The following is a 19,617-nucleotide window of genomic DNA, read 5'->3' as shown; positions in this document are numbered from 1 at the left end:
AAGTGCAAGTAGATAAATAGGTACCACTCTGGCGGGAAGGTAAACGGCGTTTCCATGCGCTGCTCTGGTTCGCCAGAAGCAGCTTAGTCATGCTGGCCACATGACCCAGAAGCTGTACGCCAGCTCCCTCGGCCAATAAAGCGAGATGAGCGCCACAACCCCAGAGTCTGTCACGACTGGACCTAATGGTCAGGGGTCCCTTTACCTTTACCTTATTTATCTGTTTGTTTCTTTGCTAAAAATAAATAAATCAAAAATAGGACCCACAACATCCATCGCTTCTTACCTGTATTTTCAGCAGTTCAGAAGAATACATTCAGTGCTACATCACCTCCACTAACCACATTCTGTTGGCGTGTGTGAATATGAGAGATTTGTACTGGCTGTGATTCTTGGAGGTCTTGAGGTCAATGAAAATGGCAGCTCAGCTCAGCTCAGCAATATAGTGGTGGAGAGAACGGAAGATTCCATGATAGAGATGATTAGAAAAGGGATCAGTATCAGGCCTAGACATCCTAAAGCAGCTGCCCTCTCTCCACCGTGACAGCTGGCTGCATCTGTGAACCTGCTATTTTAGTTTTCCACAGCAACCCCCGGGGTGACAGTAGTCTGGCTCGCATGCCACGCTAAATGGAGAGCGCCGGTGCACGATGCTCAATAGTTTGCACGGTTCTCCTCTGTTGGTGCTCCCGCCACACCACTGCATGCAAACTGCAAGCAGTAATCAAGGCTTGTTCTTGGCTGTGGAAATAATATTTTAAAAGCGTGCAACGGTTTTTAAATGGTTTAATGTGATGGATGAACTGGGGGCCCTGCCGTGCACTCTGGAGAAATGTGGGATGTTAAACTGTGACTCCTGGCTTCTCTTGCAATTTCAAAAAGTGTGTACAAAATAAAAACCAAACACCATACAAAATATTATTGATTGAATCAGAAACTTAAAACAACCTTACACAATTAAATCAGTAACAACGTAGAAAATCCTATGTAATGGTAGCTGGCCAGATAACAACATTACATTTTGTGTAAATGTTATTTTCTTTAAGAATAGATTGATAGGATATTAAGGGTTGGTGTAATCAAAAGTGGCAAGTAAGTAACTTAGCTGCCTAACATTCATATACTTTTTTCTTTAAAGCAAGAAAGCTAAGCAAGAAAATTAAATGTTGCCCATTTAATTAATGGGCAGTGACATGACACACTGGTTTGAAATGTTATAGTGGCTAATATTTTAATATTTTTTTGCCTTTTATTCATTTTTATTTAAAAAATTTAGATGCAGCAATTGACTTGGGGTAATGAGCTGACTGGTAAAAATAGTCACTGAGTAGCAAGCTCAGTGACTCAGAGTAGTCACTTGGTAGTTGCTATAATAATCATTTCTCAGTCTTGTGGCTAAGATCATGCAATTCCAAGGTTTACTTGCTTTGCTTTTCATAGTACATTCTTTCTGAATTTAATCCTGATTTTCCTCTGGTTTGGACGGTGGTGGTTTTCTGCTGGAAGCATTTGTGTATAAAAGTTGTCTCGATAAGTTGTCTCCTCCCCCTCACGTGTATCTGATTCTTGTTAAAATAGCTTGGGGGGGGATCTGCGTGGGGTTAACTCTCTGGTGTATGTTTTCCTTTTGGCAAACAAAAGTACAATCAGCTGCCATCAGTGACTTGACCAGAAGGAATTTTTGTGTTGCAGTCTCAGTTTAATTCATACTCACCAGGAATTTTATATCTATTGAATAGGCTTAAAAGGCAGCCTTATCTGAATCATCCAAGGTCAGGAAAAAAAATACTGTATACATGGCTTCCTTTGGTCTTGCTGAGGTAGAGATTTCTCTCTTGCTTGGACCGCTGAATAAATCAGTCAGTTCCCCAAGCCCCCCCCCCCCCAAATAAGAAAGAAGAATGGAAATTCCAATCCTGCTAAATGTTGTTAAATTAGCTAACTAGGATTACATTTTGAAATCAGCATGTCACATGCTGATTAATGATTGGCAACTTTTTGTGGGGGAGCAATATGAAGTCAGTCACATTCATCTCTATAGATATAACACTTTCTAACAAGCAGTTAACACCCCCACCAGCCACATTTTCAACTGAAGAGCAAGAACAGAAGGGCTGAAAGACTATTGTCGATTGATTGATTGATTCCCCCTGAAGCTTGAGGGGTGGGTGGACAGGTCTTTAACCTCCTCACCTCAGTGGCAGTGTGAGCAGCAATGAAGGCTTGGGTAAATTTCTCATTTTAGGCCCCTCAGCTGTTTTTGACCAGTGTAGTGTAGTAGTTAGGAGTGGTAGTCTCGTAATCTGGTGAACCGGGTTCGCTTCCCCGCTCCTCCACATGCAGCTGCTGGGTGACCTTGGGCCAGTCACACTTCTCTGAAGTCTCTCAGCCCCACTCACCTCACAGAGTGTTTGTTGTGGGGGAGGAAGGGAAAGGAGAATGTTAGCTGTTTTGAGACTCCTTCGGGTAGTGATAAAGCGGGATATCAAGTCCAAACTCCTCTTCTTCTTTTCCTTGCTCATGCGTGGAGGAACTCAACAGCTGTGATACAGAAGAAGGCAAGTGCCTCGTTGAAGCCTCTCTTGCTGTACAAACCTAATCCAAATATGTTAGAAGAGCCCTTTTCCTGTGTCCATGCATAATAGGAAGGGGTGATGGAGGGTGGCAGAGCTACTTGGGGATCAGCCAGGCTACTTGAGGAACAGATTTTGTCCACAGGCCTCCAGTAGCTTCTTTCTCTTGTGCATTTAGGCCCTCCTGCAGCTTGGGAAAACTATGTACATAGAAGCACCCTTCCATTGTGCTTATATCTTAGCTGCATGGGAAACCATGGATGCAAGCCTTTGGCTCCTTACCTGATCCAGCTGCCCAGGCCACTTGCTGTTAGCTGGAAAAACAGCAACAACGCTGACTGATTTTAACACTGTATTTTATGTTATTGACACCTGGCCTGAGACCATTTGAAATGCAGGTAAGGAATCCAGTAAACAACAACAGTAGTAATAATAATAATACTGTTCTGCATTTGTCCTTTTATCAGCAGGAAGATTCTCTGAGAAACGATCAGAAAAAAGTCAAGATGGATAGAGAAACCAAATCACCCCCGTTGTCAGGTCACAAAGACTCCAGTAAAAACAAGTGAGTATGAAGTTCTCGTGTAAATAAGTGGGGGACAGTGGCTCCCTTTTTGTTCTTTCAGCTTAAAAAATAAATAAATCATTGTTTTGGCTAAAGAATGGCCTAAGTCTACAGCATGGATATTGTGGCTGTGACTGTCTCAGTTGTAGGAGTCTAACCTTTTCTACTACTTGCACCACTAAAGGCTGTTGGGACTGTGCTGGCAATATCCAGAAACCCCCATACATGGCGTTGTTTAATATGCATGTTACGAAACAGTTAGCAAATATTTGCTTTGTTATCAGTGCTGCGTTTGTTCAAACTGTTCTTTCCCCTTAGATTAAATCTGAGGCACCTAGTAGATCCCAAGGCTTGCTGGTAAGGACACTTATTTTTAAAACTTTATAAAATTGCCCAGGCTTCGGGCACCAAATCCCTAAACCCTGATGCTGTCTGGGATCTGTGTGTTCTTAATTCTCGCCAGAAGGGGAAGAGCTCAGGCAATTTAGTTGTTGCAGTTTGGGTGCTTAGAACAGGGAGTCCTGCCCTTTCGCCTACAGAACAATGCTTGGTAACATGTGGAAATATCTTACTGAGGCAGTGTTCCTGCAGCCCTGGCTGATGCACATGGATGCCTATGCACATGTGCATATTTGGATCGGGGGCATAGTGAATTGAGATGAGGATGCAGCATATTTTTACATAAAGAATAAATCAAACCATTTTTTCTCGAACTTAGCTCTCATTTCGAATTGCAGTTTTTCATTTGTTTGAAAGGAAAAGGGCCCTGAAATCATGTTTTGGACCTGGTTAGAACAAGCGGCAGTTTCCCACATTCAAATATGATAGGGGACAGAAAATGGGAAGCTCTGAACTTCCTCTGTTAGTGCATGGAGAAGGGAAGGGTTTCCCACAGCCTGTTCTAGCAGGAGGAAATCATGGTTTTGCATTACTTCTGAACCGGGCCACAGACTATCAAGAAGTTCTTGGTCTACATTGCAACATAGTTCTGCAAAGTGCTGTGGAACTGTGGAATTAGCCAGCCACAAGGAGTGGGTCCCTAGCTGTTTTTGGACTACAACTGCTATCATCCTTAGCTAGCAGGACCAGTGGTCAGAGATGATGGAAATTGTAGTCCAACAACAGTTGGCGACCCAACTTCGAGAAACACTGAATTAAACCAAGATAATCTCCAAAGAGCTAGTCTTGAGTGTTAGATTTGAGCATGTGTGATATAGCTTCATGTTCCAAGTTCTGCCATAAAGCTTATGTAATGTATCCAGACCTGGTACTGGAATTTGAAAAAAAAATATGATGAATATTGCAGTATAGCGGAGGACCAGTGCTATGTAGAGGTTAGGGTGTTAGGTCTGCGGGAACCCAGGTTCAGATCCTTGCTCAGAATACATCTTGGGTTAGCCACTATCAGCTCAAACTACCTCATAGGGATGTTTTGGGGGTGAAAGTTTGGGCAGGAGTGCCATGCGTTCTGCATTGAGCTCCATGGAGGAAAAGCAGCATATAAGTGCACCAAATAAATAGTAGTTAAAGATACAAAAATTCTGATGGCCATACTAGAATCTGCAACAATAAATCTTTTGAATCCTAAAAGAGCACATTGTGCAGGATGTTCTTGCTATCGTTGCACTCCTACGAATAATCATTTTGCATTCTGACAATATTTTAACATTCTTTGCCAATCCATTGTCTTACTTAATCCTAAAGTAATTGGCAGGATTCTATAGATAAATATGTATGCAGGATGACTGCAATCTTGAGCAGAAGGAAAATAGGAACAGGTGGTACCTCTGAGTGTCTTTTGTTTGAAACTTGCTTGTTGCGCTATAAAAGGACTGCATTGTGGTCACCTTTCAGTCTGGCTGAGGGAATTCTTAGCATTGCAACTGTGAGTCGCTGCCCCAGTTTCTGACCCTGTGTAGTGCAGAGATCACAAAGGAAATCTATGTTCAATGTACACAAAATGACCTACTGTGACTTAAACCATGGATCTGAAAGGGTTCAAGAATGACACTGGGAGTCCTTTTGACAGAGTCTTCAAAAGTATTTTGTTTAAAAACAAAATGTTTCCCTGCACAGACTAATAATAATACTAATAATAAATGGTTCTGCATCTGCAGGGGGGCTTTGAACAACAGCCATGTTCCTCTGATGGCAAACCACTTTTGAAATGGGAGGATAGCTTCATAAGTTCTTCCACATTTGTCCTGGGCGTTCAAAGCAAAAATAATAAAAAACCAGTAGTTTGCCCAAACTTCTGGGTCCACCTGAAAGTAGCTCTTTGGACCTCAGACATTGTGGGGACCAAATTGTTATGTCTCCCAGCAGCAACATTTAATTGGATCCTTAGCTTCAGTTCTGCTTTAGAGACAAAGCCCAAGGGTGTGTTATTTTGGATACATGTTTGGCTTCTGCAGATGGTTAATGTGCAAATGAATTGCCAGAAAGTCCCTAATTCCCCCTCCCCACTGCTCTTGATGAAGTCTTTTCAGCTGTCTGTTTTGCAGCATCTCCCACTAAATAAACAGAGCCCCCGTGTTTCCCCTTCCACCAATGAAGGCTTTACAATAAGCCATATGGCTTAAAACTGATTTGACTCGCCCTCTCCAGGATTTCAAAGCCATCAGTAGAGACACAAAGACAAGAGATGCCGCTGCCGCCTCCACCACCGCCACCACCACCATTGTCTCCTGCGCAGAAACCAGCCAAGATGGCCCAGAAGAGGCCAAAGAATGAAAGCGGTCTCAGTATCAGCACTACCAAGAGCAAGGAAAGCCACAAGGATTCCTCATCCTCCAAGCACAGGAAACTGGAGGGGAAGCCTTCCGAAAGCTCAAAAAGCAACAAAGTAGGTGCCAATGACAATTTTGCAATTGGAGCCTTTGATGATGACCTCTTCCTTACAGTGCTTGACCTTGGGCTGCTCAGGGGAAAAGGTTTCAAATACTTATTTGGGGGGCATTTTAAGGCTTGCTCCAGTCTCCCAAGCAGCTCCTACTATTAATAACTGTTTGGTGCAAGAGCTGTCAGTCTGGGAACTGCCTCTACTGTATATACTTTCCCCTTTTCAGTGAGTTTCCCATTCAACATTTTCTGTCTAGTTTGTTTGTGTCTCTTTCCCCCCTGGTGGAGCAAGCAGGCTGGTGTTACTTATACCGTAAACCACCCTGTTGTGACATTTCTAGTCAGAAGCCAAGTTTCCTCATCATGCTCTGTTAAAAAAATGCAGTGAAAAGAGATGTCCTGGAACAAATAAATGCATGATCATCTTGGAAAAGAAAAGTTTTGATGTGGCTATTTTTTTCTGAGTAGAAAACTTACCTTTCCTCTTTGACTTCTCAGAGATCTGCAGACGATGTTCCAAATCCTTTCCCAGTGCCTTCTTTGCCAAATGGTACCTCCAAGCCAACAAAACCTCAGGGCAAGCCGCACAAGTAAGAATGCAGTTTCTGTTCCTCTCTGGTCAAGTTCTCTTTTGAGTTCTCATTTTACCTTTCTTGTTTTCTTCTCTTGTCAACAACCTAGCTTGCCGTTCTCTGAAACAAAAAAATCTTGTTTTTTTGAAGTCTCCCCTACCCCACCAAAGTCCAGATAGATGTCAGTTTGCTTCTCCATTCAAACTCTCCCCTCATATGGCTTGTACACATGATGGACCCCTAAAATTTATTTTTACAGCTTCTGATGTAGTCTAAATTTTCAAAGGGTATATATGATAGCAGCAGTCAGAATTAGAACCAAGAGGATGTTGTGTATCCTTTGTTTCTTGTATTTCAAGCAAGGAAGCACGACTGAAACTATGGCATATTAAGGTGTTAGAACTCTGTGGTGTCTCTCTTGAGAATTCAGGAGCGTGGGTTGCATTTTTAGGTGCCTATACTCCCGGTTTTGTTTTGATTTTAAATCATTGCACATATAAAATTAGCATACTGGGGAGAGAAGTTTAGCATTGTTCTCTCCCTCATGCTAGTTTATTGAATGCATGGAGCCTTTTAGCTGGAGAAGCATGGAGACATCACACATAAAGATCTCTCTCTCTTTATCTCCATGTCTTGATAAGTGTTAGGCAAGTAGGTAGTTTATTTGATGTAAAAGAGCTTAGTTTATTAATGCACGTTAAGAGGTTTGACTAATTCAACCTGTGCAGAGCAAAAGCACGTACATTTTTCAAAACGAGTATTTCATTTACTTTTTAAAAAAAACACCTGAAAAATCCCATTCTGTCTTGTGTCTCACTTCAGACAACATCCAGTGGAATTTCACTTAAACGAGGCCAAAAGGTTGAGGCACAAAGCCGACACAATGGTAAGTGCTTTGACTTAGTGCTGGATGCAAGAAAGTTTGCCCAAAGTTCTGAGCAGCGGGATAACTAAACTCCTTTCTACTTAATTAAAGTGTAGAAATTCTGTGGTTGGAACTCATTTCCTGCATTTGCTCAATCTGGGCTTCAGTGTTATGGCTCACGGCATGAACAGCTTGTGTTGCTCAGGCCTGGTGCTCTGTGATGGTCTTCTGTGGCAGGGGAGGCTACTTCCCTTTGGCCTCTGTGGTCTTGGCAAGGCATTAACAACACCAAGAGTGCTTGGCTTGGGACATAATTTCCGCCCCGTCATTCCCCACCCCCACTTCAACTCTGCTTCTCCAACAGTCTTTTTAGACACGAGCTGTTTATACCATTCTGTCCACTGCTTTTTAAAATATGGGGGGATGTTCAGAAGTGGTGTACCCCGCATTCTGGTGTTGTACAGCCCATTCTGCTACCTCATTCTGAAGGCTACAAAGTTCAATTCTGGGTTTGGTTTCTGGTGGTTGCTTGGAGTAGGACAGAATATAGGGAATAGTCATTTAAGATATATTTGCTACTCAAGTCACATAGCACAGTCTTCCCCGACTTGGTACACGGCGTTTGCTTTTGGACTACAAGTCCCATCAACCCCAGCCATCTATTTGGGATGTTCTGAAAGGGCATAGCAACATGCTGTCAAGTCGCTGACATTTGCCAGCACCAGTGTGTGCATACATGGACTTTGCTTATTCAATTATGAAAGTAAATTCTTTGCTTTCTAATAGCCCCTAGTCCTTCCCTTCCCTCCTGCTTTGAAAAAGCTAAAAAGCTTTTTACTGATTAGAGAAAGCTAGTCTGGTTGCATAACGCCATTTACCTTAAGCAGCAGTAATGAGTTCTTCCCTCTTAGATGCATCGGTTTCTGAGTGCATTGTGTTCCACTGGATGATGTAATCATGCTTAACAGCAAACAGTAAATAGATTTGGTGCTTCAAAATATACGCACCGTATTTTTCGCTCTATAAGACGCACCAGACCACAAGACGCACCTAGTTTTTGGAGGAGGAAAACAAGAAAAAAAATATTCTGAATCTCAGAAGCCAGAACAGCAAGAGGGATCACTACTCAGTGAAAGCAGCAATCCCTCTTGCTGTTCTGGCTTCTGGGATAGCTGCGCAACCTGCATTCGCTCCATAAGACGCACACACATTTCCCCTTACTTTTTAGGAGGGAAAAAGTGAGTCTTATAGAGCAAAAAATACGGTACGTTTGAATTGGTCTTGTTAAACTTTTGCGCAGTTCCATTCCATTCTTGGGACCCACCTCTGCCCACTTGTTCCATGTGTTTTGGGCATGGATTACAAATGCGTTGCCCATGGGTCACTTGCACCCAGAGAAGCCATCCCTGGAGACTGCAGGGTGGGTCCCATCCCCCTGCCCCCTCTTAAATTTGGCCTGGGGGAAAAGCCTCCCATTGGCTCCAACAGAAATATTTTTTATCAAGCCTAATTGTTAGTGGTGGGTGATCTTCCTAGAGACTGAAGCTGGAGGGAGGAAAGGTTAACTCTTGTCTCCCTAGCTGCAGTCTCCAGGAAAACCACCCCAGCCTTCCAAGAAAATTAAGCTTGAAAAAAATAAATCACTCAAGGAGGACTTCAGATTGTTGCTTGTTTGCAGTAAACAAAACCATAGCTAAGCATGTTAAGTGTGTGTATGGGCGTTAAAGGGGGAGCAGGGGGAATGCCTTCAAATGGAAATCGGCTGGCATCATGAGGCTAGAGGTTCCCATGTCAAATTCTTGGTGTCAGTCCAAATGATTGCACAGAGCATTGAACCCTTGTTAGTTGACCACTGTTCGTCTTCTCTCCAACAGACAGATGACATTGGAAAGGCCTTCAAGTACTTGGACGCTGCCCTATCCTTGATTGAGTGTGGCATTGCCATGGAATCTGATCCCCTCTCACCAAAGCCAGCCTATAGCATGTTCGCAGAGACCATAGACCTCATCAAGTAAGTGGGACACCCCTTCCTTCCCTAGTAATAAGCACGTCCCCTTATGATGATATTCCCAATTTCTACTCTTCCTACACTGGGGGGCTTTCCCCTACCTTCTTGCACTTTTTGCTTTGCGTTGGCGAAGGACCTGAGATCAGAAGTGGCACCATTATGAAATGGAGAAATCTACAGCTATATACAGTGGTACCTCTGGTTACAGACACTTCAGGTTACAGACTCCGCTAAGCCAGAAATAGTACCTTGGGTTAAGAACTTTGCTTCAGGATGAGAACAGAAATTGCACAACAGCAGCAGCAGAAGGCCCCATCCGCTAAAGTGGTACCTGAGGTTAAGAACAGTTTCAGGTTAAGAATGGCCCTCCAGAACTAATTAAGTTCTTAACCTGAGGTACCACTGTACTTTTCCTTTGAAGATAGCAGGTGGGCTATCTAAATGAGAAAAAATAAGTAAGCCCATGCAATTTAGAAGCCCTCCCCCATTCCACCCTGGGCCAAATAATCAGTTTTCTAAATCAGCACAGTTTCCTCAATGTCAGCAGGACTATCTGGAATCAGTAAGCAAGTCAGGATGTATGTTTTCATTATTAAAAACAGCCATTTTTTTTTAAAAAAAAATTTTATTTTGCTTTCTCACAGATTCATAATGACATTAAAATACTTTGCGGACTCTTCAACAAACACGCATGAAAAAATATTCATTGTTTTTTGGTGAGTGGATCTTCTGTTTTCAAGCGTTCTAGTTTGAGAAATAAGGTGGGGGGCATTTTAAGAGAAAAAGATGGGTACATTAAGTCCAATGGATTCAAGTTATGTGAAAGGAGATTCTGACTAAAACTTAGAAAGAACTTTCTGACCGTGATAGCCATTTGACAGTGGAATGGACTCCCTTAGGAGGTTGTGGACTCTCCTTCATGATGGCCATCGGTCATGGATAGTTTTGTTGAGATTCCTGCATTGCAGGGGCCTGGACTAGATAACCCCTGGGGTCCCAACTCTACAGTTCTGTGATAAGCTGGTAATGTAGGAAAAACCCTTACGTTTACCCAGTGTACAATACCATTAAAAGGAAGTTAGGATATCCTTTTTTTTGTCTTCTGTGTTTTACATTGTTTCTTAAAACAGCAAATTAATTTTTAAAAACGTAGCAAGAGCGATCCAGAATTATTTTAAAGATTGTCAAGAAACTGTATGTGACACCCATTTGGAAAAGTGGGATATAAAACCACACCCAGCCCCCAATTCCCCCCCCCCCCAGCCCTGGCTTCACTGGGTTGCCGTGAAAATGCCCTCACTATTTTCGAGTGGCTGGGGAAACCCAGCCAGATAGGCGGGGTATAAGTAATAAAACTAATATTGTTTTATATTTTGTTTTCATGTGAAGAGGTTATAGCACAGTGGTTGAGCATATGCTTTGCATGCCCCAAGTCTTGAGTTCTATTCAGCTTCAGGACAGTAGCAGATCCCATACTTTGCAGTTCTTGGGTTCAGCCCCAAGCATACCTGGTTAAAAGACTCAGTTAGTAGAGGGTGGGAGAGATCTCTTTCCGTCTTGGGGAGATGCTGCCAATCAGTGCAGACAGAAATGAGCTAGTGGACCAAGGGTCTGATAAGGCAGCTTCATATGCTCAGTGTTGGTTGTGTTTTCACAGCATGCGCTGCCAAGCCATTCTGTACATGGCAATGTTTCGCTACAAGAAGGACACAGCAATAAAGTATTCCCGGACCCTTATTGAACACTTCAAGGTAGAGAATGAAAACGTTGTGGGTCGTATTTTGGTAGGGACTTGGGGTTGGTTCTAACGCAGCTTCAGAACTTTGATTTAAAAATAAAAACAGAAGCTTTGTGACATCAGTCTTTGGGTCATATCCAACAATAGTTTGTGGGCAATTTGCGCTGAATACTCTGCTTTATTTGCGTGAGCAGCATAACATTGAAGCGGCAACCTCATGCAAGATCATAGCTCCCTTTTGGTGTCTCTCTCCCCCCCCCCCCCCCCGCTTGTGTTGTACCTTTTTCTCTTTTATTACAAAAGGATAATAGGGATCTTGTAAATCACTCACAAGGTAGTGTGCTAACATGAGGATACTGCTGTATAATCTGGCCAGTGGGCATACTGTCAGAACAGACTCTTGGTTCTAAGTTCAGAAGTCACACTGCTAGTCTAATAAGCAAAAGATTTTATCAGACCCAGAAGGATTGTGCCTGCATTACTTTCCCTCCCGTTCTAGCCTCCCTTCTCTTGCAAGACTTGCTGCAAGACTTCTGATTTGTTGAACCACAGTTTCCCAGCATGTTAAAACTACAGTTCACGGATCAGGATTGCAAGCTGCAATTTGATCCTGGTTTGCTAGACCAAAGTTCCCAGTTGGGACATAACAGGAAACTGTGTTTTAACAAACCCCCCAAGATTTATATTGAGGCAAGTGAATGAGGGTGTGTGTAGGCACAAGACTCGTTCTCACGTCAGACAGACCTCAGGTTACCATTGTTTACCTTACCCAATCCAGACAATTCTCTTAGAAGAAACAGACCTCAAACAATATGAATACATTGCATCTTACAAGGTGTAGTTAAAAATGTAATGTTGGAACTGGTTGCAAGTTGGTGTCAAGTGTGAACTGAGTAGAATTCCATTCCTTGTTTCAGAGTTCTTCTAGAATTACACAAGCACCTTCTCCGTGTGTTGCCAGGTAATACTGAAATCTATATACCTTCCCTTGTTACAAAAGGTTGAAACCTGATTTTGAAATAATAAAAGTTTCACGCTTTACCTACCTGGGAAGTTTAAGGCTGGTTTAGTGTCAAGAGGGGGGAATTGGGGATTTCTGATGGCTTTTCCTCCTGAAGCTTTTAAGCTCCAAACCTATGCCCACTTATTTAGAATGAATGTTCACTGAACAGACTAGGAATGGCTTCTGAGCAGATGTGTAAAAGATGGCTCTGCCATCCTTTCCCCTCAAGTCTGATCTGTCTATTAATGTGATGGAACAGATACTGGGCTGTGGAACTCTTGGCCTAGATCCCACTAGGCACTAAAGTTCACTAGATGGAGAGCACACTTGCTTAAGGCCTTCTCTTCCACCCATTTACATTGTTGGTGGTGATATAGGAGGTGCAGTTTGAGTCTTGCCATTTCAAATTTAATGCCACAAAAGCCACTGCCATTGAGTAGAGTTTCATCTCCTCAACTGGAATTAGCCACCCAGTGAACCACTGCTCCCCTCAGCTGATAGGAACACTCCTTAGTTAGACCACTCCTGTCAAGAGTTCCTTGCAGAAACTGTGGCAAATAAGACTTGAACTGGCTGTGTTTGCCTATTACGCACAATAAGGCAAAAGGCAATGAATAACTGATTGTATGACGGTGGCTCCCAACTGCTCAGGTTCTTAGCTGAAAACTGCATATTAACCAACAAAGCAAGTATTCAGCCTTGGGGTCTGAGTGTACAGTGGAGGGCATGTGGGTGAGAAGAACAGAATGCCAGAACGTGTCTTTCCATAGATGTCTTTTTCAGCAAAGGCAAGTGGGACCATTGCAGCACCCAGCGCTTCTGTTTAGTATTCCAGTTGGCCATGGCTTCTCCCGGGACATCCCATTCCATTCCCCCTCCAGCCCTGGCTCTCTGTTTATTTAAAGATAATGAAACTCAGCTCCTGAATTCACTGGTGGTATATATGGCGATTCTTGTGTTTTGTCCTTCAGGAGTATAGGCACACCGTCCCCTCTTTCCCCGATGCCCTCTCCAGCCGGCTCTGTGAGCTCCCAGACAGGTTCCAGCGCCAGCAGCTGTGGAAGTGGAAGCATTGGCTCCTCGGTCAACGTTCCTCACTTTATCCCAACCATCACTTCTTCCTTTGTTGGCATCACTTCTTATATTCTCTATGCTTACGATTTCTGGGAACAAGCTGATGTTTTGGCCAGGAAGAATAAGAGTAAGGCTTTTTGTTTTCCTGAGTTTCTACTGACAGCAGCACCCTGAGGCTTTGCTTTCCCTCGGGAGGCCTATTTTGCACATTATTTGGCAAGATTGTTAGGGAGAACTGCATAAATAAGCTCAGTGGCATCTGGGACCTAAGGCAGAGGGCCATTCTCAGTTCTGCTACCTGATACCCTGGAAGAGCGGCTGCCAGTCCAAAGGCAAATGAACAGTAGTAACTGTTTCTGCCTGCCCTTTTGAAATAAAACACCTAGCAGTTAGTTTCATCTAGCACTGGTCAGAATGCATGGGATCCTAAAAGGCAGAAGTGAAAACAAATGTGGCAGTCATTCAGTAAGCAAAGCAGGAGATTAATTTTAGGTGGTCTCTTGGTAAAGAGCCAGTGCAAGTCAAATTAGGTAGAGTTATCTTATGGCTGGTAGTCATTTAATCTCCGATCCTCCAATTGAAACGACATGTTCAGGCACTGCTTGTCTCTGGCGACAACCTTGGGGTGCAGAATATCTGCAATATTGTCTAATTCACTTCCTGTTACTGGGAACTTGTCAGTCACCAAGATTTATCGGGTGAGGGGGGTTATAGTCACCTTTCTTTGCCCCTTGATACTATTTTAAGGAGGCAGAATAGTATGTTCTCCATGTTCTTAAAAAATAAGAAATCAAAATCATGTACCACGGAAAGCTGGATTCAGTATGAATCAGATTAAGTACATTAGCATGGTTTCACATCATTCATATAATGTACTTTGTTTCTCAGTCATACTGTGAAGCAAGGAGCCTCCTCCTCCCCCCCCCAAAAAATTTTTTTTTAGCATTCAAGCATACCTTTCTCAATCTCCATCTGGACTAGGAAAGTGTTTTGGGGTTCAAATGCAAGCTGAGATTCCTGTGAAACTTGAATTTTGCTCCTAATACCAAGTATTATGTGCTGTAGGGTTAGTCTCCCCCCCCCCCTTTGCACTGTTGCAGAACTGAAGCAGGCAGATAGTGCTGCCTGTAAACAGCTATGGTGAAAACTCTGCCCATGCAGGTCTTTAAGTGTGAGGTACTTTCAGCTAAGCATTTAGGCAGCTTGAACGATGATGCCTCCTATATTTCTGCCAAACCCTTTCCATGCCTGAGCCATGCAGACTGCAAGGAGCCAAACGTGTGACGCCAGATTTCCTCTTTTCTCTTTCTCTCCCTCTCAGAGTTTTTCTCCGAGCTCAGTGCTGCCGCCTGCCCTCTCTCGCTGAACAGCAGTATGATCGAACTGGTACACTACACCCGCCAGGGTTTGCAGTGGCTGAGACTGCAACCAAGTACGCCTTAACTGGTGCTTCGAGGCGAGAGACCCTTGCCTTGGACTCTTTGCACTTTGAAAAGCCTCCGAAAACAGCCTGGTTGGCTGACTTGTTGGGATATATAAGCACCTGGAGCAAGGAAGGATGGAGCTTGGTGGAAGGGGATCTGGTGCCACTGGAAAACTTTAAAGACTATATTTGCTACGGTGCCAATAGGCCACCTGGAAGATAAGAAGTGGAGAAGAGGCCTCAAAAGTGGAGGGTGCCTTTCTTTCTTTTTTTCAAAGGACAAAGTGCAATGTTCTCTTTTTCATTTCTCTTTTTCCCATCATGGTTCAATGTGTCAATGGTCTATAAACATTTCGTTACATGAATAACCAGCAGGACAAAAAAAAAATAATGAAAAAAAAAGTACACACATGAAGAAGTGCCGGTGAGAAGGAAAACCGTCTCCCAAAGAATTTTCTGCAACACCTCAAAGGATGCAACGTCCATGGGCCCAGCGTAGGCTTCAGATTTGTTTGCCTCTCTTCTTTCCCCCCACCCTTTCTTTTAAATGTAAACCACAAAATGCAATCTGTAGCATGTATTCTTGTTCCTGGAGGGCGGGATGGACAGAGACTCACAAAGGAAGCGGGGTGATCCAGCAGTACGAGCTACCTTCCTCCTTCCCTCTCTCCACTTGCCAGCCATAGCTATTTGTTGCACTACTACCCTTTCCCCTCCCCCCTTTGATGGGTGGGCTTGCAGCTCGTGTCAGGCACACCCAGATTCTGTATCTGGCCTGCCCAGCCCCTGCCTCTTCCCTGGTTTCCTTTCTACCTGTGCTGACAGTAGTGTGCCAGTCCCAGCTGTCGTGGTTTTGCGGCCATGCGTGTGGGGCATTGACAATCTCGTATGGGAAACAGGAAATCTGGGACTGCGTTGTCAGAAGCCTCTTGTGAATAGAGTATGCACAGTGTAGCTATGTTTATCCCCTCCCTATGGGGTGGCAAGGTGGGGGTGGGTGGGCTGGCTTCCCCTCCCCTCCAAATTTAGTCGAGCAATACTGCACTAATGAATTGAACTGGAATTGCTTGCAACCACTGTCTTCGGTACTTTAAAAAATGCCGTTCTTTCAGTTCCCCTGTAGTCCATACAGTGGACGCACTCGACCTTTCAGCAAAGGGTTTTGGTCTTGGTCTTACAGCGCAAGCACAGTTCATGGTGGCTCTTTTGCACCAGCAGGAATCTGAGGAATCCCTGGCTAGCACAGGAAAAGACGAGTTGGGCAGTCAGGAGGGCTCCTACTGGCTGTAGCAAGATTATTTTTCAGTTTTCGATCCTTAAAGCAGAAGGAACTTCGTAGCACGCCATCTCACCCTCTCTGAAATGGCTGGTTCAGTTTTTGTTTGCACTGGTTATTGATGCCCAACTTCCATGTCTACTGGCGAGTATGACACCTGGCCGTAAGATTTGGCATAACCCCTTCCTTTTTAAAATACTTCCATTTCCTCAACAGTAACCTACCGGTTTGGCCAATTTTCAATCCATGTTCAAGGGGAGTAAATGGCAATTGTCTTAGATTCGCAAGCATATCCTCTTGTGTCTTTATAAAAGTCCCAATTGAAAAGAGGGGCTTCAGAACCTCTGGCCTATTTACTTCTCTCTGTTTAGTCTAAAACTCATTAAGGACCCATTTTTCTGTTCTCCTCCCAACTTGTGCCTTAACTGTCCCATTTGCTCCTGTCATCACCCAGCTTTATGACAGAGCAGTGGGAATCTCTTCCAAATAAACTGTGCTTGAGTGCGGCATCACAGTTTCCTTTACAGCTGACTCCTGATATTAAAATGTCAGTCTGACATTCTTACATGTTTGTCCCATATAAAACTGCCCTGCAGCATTGAAGCAGTATTCCTGTTTGGAAGGACCTGTTATGTACTTGTAGGGTTTGCAAAAATGTCAATGGACCTCATAGCTTTTGTGATTCAATAGTAGGGTGTATCCCTGCAGCTTCCCTCTGGGGAACACAGCCCTGTAAAAGGTCGGCACGAGGAAGCCGGTCTCATGGAAAGTTGAAGCCTTAGTTGATTTCAGGGAAAAGCCACTTCCTCCAGTGGGGAGCAAGTTCCAGATTTTCATCCCAGTTTAATGTCCCTTAGGGTTGATTGAACTAGACTTGGGGCAGACAGCCAGGATCTTCATTGAAGTGTGGCAAAATAGTCCATGGAGGGCACAACTTGTCTGGCACCCTTCTTTTTTGGTGCAATGCAGCTGGAGGAGGGAAGAGTTTAGCAATGTCCCATGCCTGCCACACCCCTGGCTCTTCACACTCCCCTGCTTTGGGGCTGCTGGGCAGACCCAGGCCACCAAATTCCAGAGCTTCTGTTGAATGCTTAGCTCCTTACACGAGCAGGTTCCAATCAGAAATGATGTGGAAAAGGAAAAGGAGGCGACTCCAAATATCAGGTGCTTGCCCTTTCCTGGGAAAGGACACACAAAGCAATTATGGTTGCGCCCAGGTGTCTTATCCTAGTAAGCTATTAGGTCCGGCCAAGAAGCAAATGCACACTAAACTCATTTTGTTTCTCTTTTCCAAATCATGTCCCTCTCTTCTGACTGGTTGACAGCTGTAGTCTCAGGACTGGCTTTCTCTTCCTTTCTCTGCTCCCCTCTCCTGGCCAAATGGCATCCGACTCAGCCAGCCGCTGCCGCCGTTTGCCTTGTTGCTGCTTTTGCTCTGTTAAAACACACCCTGAGCTTAAGAATCCCCGGTTGTCAAGGGACCCACTTTTTGACCTGCTTGTTGAGCACTTTATCCAAGGGGTAGTGATCATTGGTTCCTGTTTAATCCATTTATGCTGCTGACTTTATATTACCGTTTGTGGGGTGATGCAAAGATGAGCAGCAAAGAACATAGGCTTTCCCTCCTCCTCCTTCAACCAACCACTGAACAGAAAGATTCCAATCTGATTTGGTCCAGGAATGTCCTATTCCAAAACCAAACAAGAGCACAGCTTCCCTCTTAACGTTCATAGAAGCTAAGCTGAATTACGTGTGACATGTTCTGCAATTTCTTTTTATTTTACATGCAGTTGCAAAGAAGCAGTTGGTCTATGGGGAATCACGCTTAGGAAGCTTATAACCTCTTGACTTTTTTTTTTTAAATGTTATTAAAGAAAGATCAATTGAAGAATCAGAGAAAATGTCATTTCACCCCCCCCCCCCTTTCCAGACTCTGGTACCCCAGATGTTGATGGAACTGCCATTGATTTCAGCCAGGGCCTGGGGCCCAGCCTATCTAAGAAGCAAGAAGTAAATTTGTTTTGCCATTTTAAACACAGGTCAATGTAGCTGTGTACTTAAAGCAGCCTCCTTTCCCAGATGATATTTATTTAGAATTATAATTAATGTATTTAAATTGCCAATGTTCTATATGTCTAAGATACCATTATTTAATAATTTTGAAAGTTCCATTGACACTGGAGATGTGGACTGAAAGATTGATGACAATTTTATTTTTTAAGGGCGTTATCTCTTGCCCTCCCCCTCCTCCCTCCTTAGTTTCTTTATATATAAAAAAGAACTCTACATTAAAATTTATTATAGGGTGTTGTATCTCCCATTTGTAAATTACATTTTCTGCCCTGTATATTGGTGGTATTTCCAGGTTGATTTGTTAAATTCATGTGGGGTAATAAAATAAATATTAAATGAAACAGCATTTTTCTTGAGAGTCGGTGTGGAAATATTTTTAAGCCATTAACAGCTCCGGTATTGGTCTCCAAAAACAAAACAAAACGCCACCAGTGATTATATACTGGTAGGCTGGCAAGCTTCTGCACTGAACAGAATGGCAGCGCCTCAACTTTCAAAGAGAAGACTTCTGTATTGTTTCAATGTCTGGATCTCTGAAAATTCTAGTAACAGCAGTGGTGCCCAGAAAAGACGCCACCAGAATCCTTGTACCCATCTAAGCTGAATACAGTCCCTGCCCCAGCTACAAACAAAAGCTGACATGAACTTCCTGTTTTGCTGCCCGTCTGAGTTTCAGGCCAGTATCCTTGGGCAACTGCCATGGCTCAAGTACCTACTGGGGGCTCCATTGGAATTGATACCTGCATTGGGGTATTCCTTGGTGGAGTGTCCAGGGTAGCTGTTTACCAGCTCCATCTGGTACGCAGGCTGAGACCCTACCTGCCAGCGGTCTGTCTCGCCAGAGTGGTGCATGCTCTAGTTATCTCCCGCTTGGACTACTGCAATGCGCTCTATGTGAGGCTACCTTTGAAGGTGACCCGGAAACTACAACTAATCCAGAATGCGGCAGCTAGACTGGTGACTGGGAACGGACACCGAGACCACATAACACCGGTCTTGAAAGACCTACATTGGCTCCCAGTACGTTTCTGAACACAATTCAGTGTGTTGGTGCTGACCTTTAAAGCCCTAAACGGCCTCAGTCCAGTATACCTGAAGGAGCGTTTCCACCCCCATCGTTCTACCTGGACGCTGAGGTTCACTGCCGAGGGCCTTCTGGCAATTCCCTCATTGCGAGAAGCCAAGTTATAGGGAACCAGGCCGAGGGCCTTCTCAGTAGTGGCACCTGCCCTGTGGAACGCCCTCCCACTGGATGTCAAAGAGAACAACAACTACCAGACTTTTAGAAGACATCTGAAGGCAGCCCTGTTTAGGGAAGCTTTTAATGTTTACCAGACCACTGTATTTTAATATTTTGTTGGAAGCCACCCAGAGTGGCTGGGGAAACCCAGCCAGATGGGTGGGATATACATAATTATCATATAATTATTATTATTATATAAATAACATTACTTCAGGGCACCAAACAGAGTCTCACTACTGGTGGTGGGCCCATCGAAGGGCCCTGAGATGCAAAGGGGAGCTCTCAGATGGCACCATGTTGAAGGCCACAACAAGGTTCTAATCAGCTCTCTTATGTCACCAGGTAGCCCCAAAGACCTGGATG

At 43.9% G+C, this 19,617-nt stretch overlaps 1 protein-coding gene across 18 annotated transcripts in view; it reads left to right on the top strand.

Moving 5' to 3' along the window:
* Positions 1-18,357, top strand: part of AFF1 (ALF transcription elongation factor 1) — a 144,801-nt gene extending 126,444 nt beyond the window's left edge. For 6 of the 18 annotated variants that reach the window (XM_083756361.1, XM_083756358.1, XM_083756363.1 and 3 more), the window contains 11 exons: positions 3,041-3,138; positions 3,457-3,495; positions 5,746-5,983; positions 6,478-6,569; positions 7,374-7,437; positions 9,291-9,427; positions 10,069-10,140; positions 11,082-11,175; positions 12,080-12,123; positions 13,137-13,366; positions 14,561-18,357. In XM_083756361.1, coding sequence (XP_083612487.1) covers positions 3,041-3,138; positions 3,457-3,495; positions 5,746-5,983; positions 6,478-6,569; positions 7,374-7,437; positions 9,291-9,427; positions 10,069-10,140; positions 11,082-11,175; positions 12,080-12,123; positions 13,137-13,366; positions 14,561-14,682 — 1,230 coding nt within the window. In that variant the 3' untranslated portion in view covers positions 14,683-18,357. The remainder of the gene's footprint in view (positions 1-3,040; positions 3,139-3,456; positions 3,496-5,745; positions 5,984-6,477; positions 6,570-7,373; positions 7,438-9,290; positions 9,428-10,068; positions 10,141-11,081; positions 11,176-12,079; positions 12,124-13,136; positions 13,367-14,560) is intronic. The other 12 variants (XM_083756351.1, XM_083756365.1, XM_083756353.1 and 9 more) reach the window with 3 other exon arrangements.
* The last annotated feature ends 1,260 nt before the right edge of the window (positions 18,358-19,617 follow it).

This window comes from Podarcis gaigeae, assembly GCF_964106915.1.
Source record: "Podarcis gaigeae genome assembly, chromosome: 9".
Classification (NCBI taxonomy): domain Eukaryota; kingdom Metazoa; phylum Chordata; class Lepidosauria; order Squamata; family Lacertidae; genus Podarcis; species Podarcis gaigeae.
This window is presented reverse-complemented; position numbering and strand designations above follow the sequence as displayed.